The 6,106-nt window shown below is 36.9% G+C and overlaps 1 protein-coding gene across 1 annotated transcript; it reads left to right on the top strand.

The window, feature by feature from the left end:
* Window positions 1–5,889, top strand: LOC148581505 (uncharacterized). Its single transcript, XM_088492395.1, has 4 exons — window positions 1–175; window positions 4,517–4,845; window positions 5,149–5,501; window positions 5,586–5,889. The coding sequence occupies exons 1-4, from the start codon at window positions 1–3 to the stop codon at window positions 5,887–5,889; spliced, it is 1,161 nt and encodes a 386-aa protein (XP_088348521.1).
* Window positions 5,890–6,106: the final 217 nt, after the last annotated feature.

Below are 6,106 nucleotides of genomic sequence, written 5' to 3'. Positions count from 1 at the left end.
ATGGAAGAAGAGCTAGTTCAATTCCGAAAGAATGAGGTTTGGACACTTGTACCAAATCCAAATGGTAAGAAGGTAACCGGTACAAAGTGGATCTTTAAAAATAAACTGGGTGAGGATGGTAGTGTTGTTTGTAACAAGGCTAGATTAGTGGCTCAAGGTTACGATCAAGAGGAAGGTATTGATTTTGATGAGTCATTTGCCCCGGTGGCTAGAATGGAAGCAATTAGGTTGCTTCTTGCCTATGCTGCCCATAAGGGTTTTAGAATGTTCCAAATGGATGTTAAATGTGCTTTCCTTAATGGTTTTATAGATAGAGAAGTATTTGTGACTCAACCCCCCGGTTTTGAAAGTAAAGAATTTCCAAATCATGTTTTTAAACTTTCAAAGGCTCTTTATGGCCTTAGGCAAGCTCCAAGAGCTTGGTATGAAAGGCTTAGTGCCTTCTTGTTGAAAAATAAGTTTCAAAGGGGTACCACCGATACTACTTTGTTTATAAAAGAATCTAATGATGATATTTTGCTTGTTCAAGTTTATGTGGATGACATAGTGTTTGGTTCGGCCAATGAAACCTTGTGTGAAGAGTTTGGAAAACTTATGACTAGTGAGTTTGAAATGAGTTTAATGGGAGAACTAACATTCTTTCTTGGTCTCCAAATTAAACAAACTCCTAGTGGCATTTTTATTCACCAAGGTAAATATGCAAAAGAATTAATCAAGAAATTTGGCCTTGAAAATTCCAAACCAATGGGAACACCTATGCATCCTAATACTAAACTTGAAAAGGATGAAAATGACAAAGATGTGGATGAAACACGGTATAAAGGAATGATAGGTTCACTCATGTACCTTATATCCTCTAGGCCGGATATTGTTCAAAGTGTGGGTGTATGTTCAAGGTTTCAATCTCACCCAAAAGAATCCCATCTTTCGGCCGTCAAAAGAATCATTAGATACATTAAGGGAACATGTGATTATGGCTTATGGTATCCTAGATCTAATGATTTCTGTATAGTGGGGTTTTGTGATGCAGATTATGCGGGAGATCGGATGGATAGAAGGAGCACATCCGGAATGTAGCTCACTAAATATGTGGTCAAGCAAGAAACAAGCCACAGTTGCTCTATCCACGGATGAAGCCGAATACATATCTACCTCTGCGTGTTGTTCTCAATTAATTTGGTTAAAAACTCAGTTAGAGGATTATAAATTGAAAATCAATATCATACATTTATACTGTGATAATATGAGTGTAATAAACATTTCAAAAATCCTATTCTGCACTCTAGAACTAAACACATTGAAGTTAGATATCATTTTATTAGAGAACATATGCAAAAAGGTACTATTGATATTCAATTTGTGAAATCCAAAGAATAACTTGCTGATATATTCACTAAACCTCTGTGTGAAGATAGGTTCTGTTCATTAAGGAACAGTTTGGGAATGATGGATTTGAATTCTGTTGAAAAAATGTGACTTTCATACTTCTGTTAGTTTTTGTCTCATAGGCAGCAGGGAGACAAATCTGGGCAAGTGATGAACTCTTCAAAGAAAGACTTGTATAAAGCCCAGAAGATTTGTGGATTAAAAATGAAGAACTGTGCCCTATTGCCCAACATGTTGTAACCACCTTTTGGGCCTATGTAAGACAAACTTTGTTCACATGATATGGGCTCATTATCTTTAAATCATAAAACTCTTTTAATTTTTTTGAAATTAATTTTTCAACATGCCATCACTTCATTCCATTTCAAGTCATGACAGTTTTAACATTTCATCATTTCTCATGACTTGTCTTTTTAATTTTCATGGTTTTAAAAATTTAAATTAATTTTTGAAAACCGTTTTCATTAATGATTTTGCTTTAAAAGAGAAGGTTTGCACATAGCATTAATGACAGTTTTTACTCTTAACCTTTCTCTCTCCCACTTCCCACCTTTAAAGAGAAGGCTCATAGCATGTTTTTGACTCGTGTGTTTGAATATTTTAATATTGATTTGAGCAATGAGCCTATTGAGAATAAAGTGTCCACAATCAAAAGTAATGGTGTACTGCAACATGCTAAAGGTAAAGATATTCTCTTGGAGTTTGCTACCAGGTCCAAGCAAATGGTAAAATCCAGCAAAGAGGTTAGAAAGCTTGCATTGCAAAATGAAAAGCTTGGCTTAAGTCTCATGAAAGGGTAAACTTGCTCTTAAAGGGGGAGATTTTTTAAATCTTCAAAGGGAGTTTTCTAATCCTAATCCTTTTCAATTCAGCTTTAATAATGTTTGTGATCAAGGGGGAGATTGTTGAGTTTGAAAAATTTATATTTAATTAAATGATGATCAAATATTATTAAAATGTAAATTAGGAAATTATTAAAATTAAGTGTCTTATTTAATGCTTCCAATGGTTTGTTTGATATGTTTATTAGTGTGCAAGAGGAAGAAATTAATTTTCTATTGGGCCAAAAAGATAGAGCAGCCCACTTTGGTCAAAGAATTATTTTAGCTTTGTGCAAAATTAATTCAAACATAAAGTGGCTGAAATATTGAAACAAAGACAAGCCCAAATCACAAGCCCATGTTGATAAAACAAATAATGAACGAAATGACCCAAGGAAACCATACAGCAATCACAAAACAAATGGGTCCAATATTGTTGAAGCATGTTTTGGTCACTTATTCACTTTGGTGGAATCCAAATTTTAATTAAAGTGAATGCATGCTTGGTTCGGTTACCAACTCCCCTTTGGAATGGAATTCAAAGTTAATTCAATTGATTTATTGAAAGCATTTGTAACATGAAAGAGAAAAAGCAATTGATTTGATGGTATTAATTGATTCCACACGTTACAAGGCATGGGAAGGGAAGTGGTTAATTAACTCATTCTAATTTCTTTATTCACTTTCATTGAAAGCTTTTTCTCCATTCTCTCTCTTCTCTCTCTTCAATTCGGTCATTTCAATGTCAGAGAAGAAGATGGTAGAAGTAATTAGAAGAAGAAAACAGAAGCTATGAACAAGCAAGATGCCAAGGTGATGATGGCTCTTGCATAAAGAAGATCTACAGAGTGGCATGGCTAAGATCTTTACCACTAATGGTAAGAAGTGGTGAAGAAGTCTCAAGATCACCGCCCAAAAATGGTGGAAGATCCAATTCGGTCAGAGAAGAAGATCCCTGGGGTATGGCTCGTCTCTACTTTTTGTTCATCCATCACAGGAGGTAGCTACTGTATCTACGTAGAGGAAGAAGCAGAAGTAGAGCAGATGGAGCTGTCAAGGATCAAGGGTTCATCAAGGGTCAGAAATCCTTCTTGGGGACCAAGTCAAGATGGAAGGATCAGATTGATGAAGCTTGATGAGAAGGGATGAGAGAGAGGTAATTGCATGTTGGTTTTGCTTTTGGTTCCCTCTCTCTTCTCTCTGTCCGAACCGGTTTTGATGTTGAAGAAGAAGAAGTTAGCTCAGTTGGACCGGTTTTAACTTTGGAAGCTTCTCCTTCTATAATAATTGTGAACGGCCAAGGCTTGAAGTAAGGTGAGAAAGCACAGAGTTCTCATAACTACCCAAGCTAACAGAAGTTTTTCTCCTTCAATGTGTTTTATTTTATATTTTCTTTAGTTTTGTCTGTCTTGAGTCTCATGGTAAAAAAGGTAAACAGTGTGAGGTTTGTAAGAAAAAGCCAGTGAGCGGAAAAAGGCAGATGGTACAAAATTAAAGAAAAAGCCATAATGTCTTAGAGGTCCTTTGTACATCTGTGTTGTGTATCATGATTCTGTGGGAATCCCCTTACAAGTTGGGTTAGCACTTAGCAGTTAAAAGTTTGTTAGGTGACCAAGTCAAGTTCAGGATTGGGGATAGATTCTGGACTTGTCCCGGATAGGAAAGGTAGTTCCTAGGGAGAATTGGTGTTTGTAATCAAGATGATTATAGTGAAATTCCATCATTGTTGTGATGGAGACTGGATGTAGGCTGCATTGCACTTGGCAGCTGAACCAGGATACTTCTTGGTGTGATTCTCTCTCTTTCTTCTACTCCATTTCTGGTTCTGTTGCGTAGGAGACAAAATTAAAAAATATCTCCTGTCTGGTTACGAGACAAAATGAAAATGTCTCTTGACTAGGTACGAGACAAAAATAAGAAAAATCTCCTAAAACTATTTCAAAGGGCAGAAAGTAACACTCAGCAAAAAAAGGGGGCTAAGATTCAAACCCCCTTCTCTTAGCCACTGATAACCATCATACTCAATTAGCATTTATTTATGTGTTTATTTAGTTAAATTTAAGATAATAATATTTTTAGTGAGTTATTAATTTAGTTAAATATTAATTAATATTTATTAATCAGTATTTATTTATGTGTTTAAGTTTTTATTTTGTTAAGATCAAATTCAGATAATAACCTGATGTAAAGTTTATTTATATCAATATTGATGTAGCGAGTATTGATTTACTTTTAATTTCAGTTATTAAATATTTGTGTATTAAATTATCGTATGGCTGCCGTCGTGGCATAAATTCCTATTGTCGCAGATGGTGAATTTGCCGTGGAAATAGAATTCAGTTCCAGAAAAGCTGTTATTATGGCGATGAAAGATTATACCATCCGAAGAGGTGTAGACTATCGGGTGTATGAGTCAGAGCCATTGACATTTTATGCCAAGTGTACACAGTATAGGTCAGGGTGTGATTGGCTTATCAGGGTTAGCATGATCAGCAGAAAGTACTGTTGGGTTATAAGGAGGTATAATGGTATTCACACTTGTACCAGAGCCACCATTTCTCAGGATCATTCGAAGCTGGATTCGAACACAATTGCAGAAGCAATAAAGCCGTTGGTTGAGGCTGACTCTTCGTTAAAAGTAAAATCAGTTATTACAGAAGTGCAATCGAAGTTCAATTACACCATCAGCTATCGGAAAGCATGGTTGGCTAAGCAAAATTCAGTAGAAAAAATATTTGGAGGTTGGAAAGCATCGTACGAAGCTTTGCCCATATGGTTTGAGGCCATGTGTCATAAGGAGCCATCAGCTGTCGTCCATTTTGAGACTATGCCTGCATATCAAGGTGACGACTTGGTAACTGATATCCGGGTATTACATCGAGTGTTCTGGAGTTATTACTCCTGCATTAGAGCATTCATACATTATAAGCCAGTTGTCCAGGTGGATGGGACTCACTTGTACGGAAAGTATAAAGGTTGTTTGTTAGTGGCAGTTTCACAGGATGGTAACAACAATATTGTCCCAATTGCATTTGCTATTGTGGAGGAAGAGACTTCTGATGCGTGGCACTTTTTTCTTAGTAACCTACAACAACATGTTGTGACTCGAGATAGTGTAGGACTGATATCCCACCGACATGAATCCATCAATGCAGCTGTGACTCGCAGTAACGGAGCTTGGCCACCTCCTAAAGCTTTCCACATGTTTTGCATCAGGCATATAGAGTCGAATTTTCTAAGAAAATTCAAGGCACCGTACCTGCAAAAATTTGTCGTCAATATAGGTAACATTGAGTAATTTGAAGTTTGTTATTAACAGAGTTACCTTCAATACGTGTTTGTCATCCTTTTTTTTGTTTGTTTTTTTTATTGTGCAAGATATTTGAGGACGGTTTGCGAGTACGAAGTGTGTCACCAGCGTTTACGAGAATGGGACGAGGCTTACACTAACTATTTAAATCGAATCCCCCGCAAACAGTATGCGTTGGCATTTGATGGTGGTTACCGATGGAGTCACATGACGACGAACCTAGTGGAATGCATCAACTCAGTGTTGAAGGGTGCATGCAATCTCCCCATCACTGCACTTGTCAAAGCAACATTCTACAGGGTTAACGAGTTGTTCACCCAAAAAAGAGCTGAGATGGAGGCTCGAATTAATGCTGGCCATATTTTTTTCTGAGCTTGTGACCTCAAAATTGCATGCAAATCAACTCGCATCAGGAAACATCCAGGTTAATTACTTCGACAGGTAGAATAAGGTATTTGAAGTGCATGAGATGCCAAGTGGACTGGAGTATGCCGTCGACCTCCGTCATCAATGATGCGACTGTGGTGAGTTCCAGGTGGACTGAATTTCTTGTCAACATGTGTTTGCTTGTTGTGCAAATCAACGACTA

Source organism: Arachis ipaensis, chromosome B10 (assembly GCF_059453495.1).
Source record: "Arachis ipaensis isolate K30076 ecotype BB chromosome B10, ASM5945349v1, whole genome shotgun sequence".
NCBI classification, from domain to species: Eukaryota; Viridiplantae; Streptophyta; class Magnoliopsida; order Fabales; family Fabaceae; genus Arachis; species Arachis ipaensis.
This window is presented reverse-complemented; position numbering and strand designations above follow the sequence as displayed.

Bases quoted from the DNA above. Each gene is read 5' to 3' on its own strand.
- LOC148581505 (XM_088492395.1), top strand. From the start codon at position 1: ATGGAAGAAGAGCTAGTTCAATTCCGAAAGAATGAGGTTTGGACACTT. The intron at 176-4,516 runs GTATTGATTTTG...CTATTGTCGCAG, and splicing joins AGGTTACGATCAAGAGGAAG to ATGGTGAATTTGCCGTGGAA. The intron at 5,502-5,585 runs GTAATTTGAAGT...TTATTGTGCAAG, and splicing joins GTCAATATAGGTAACATTGA to ATATTTGAGGACGGTTTGCG.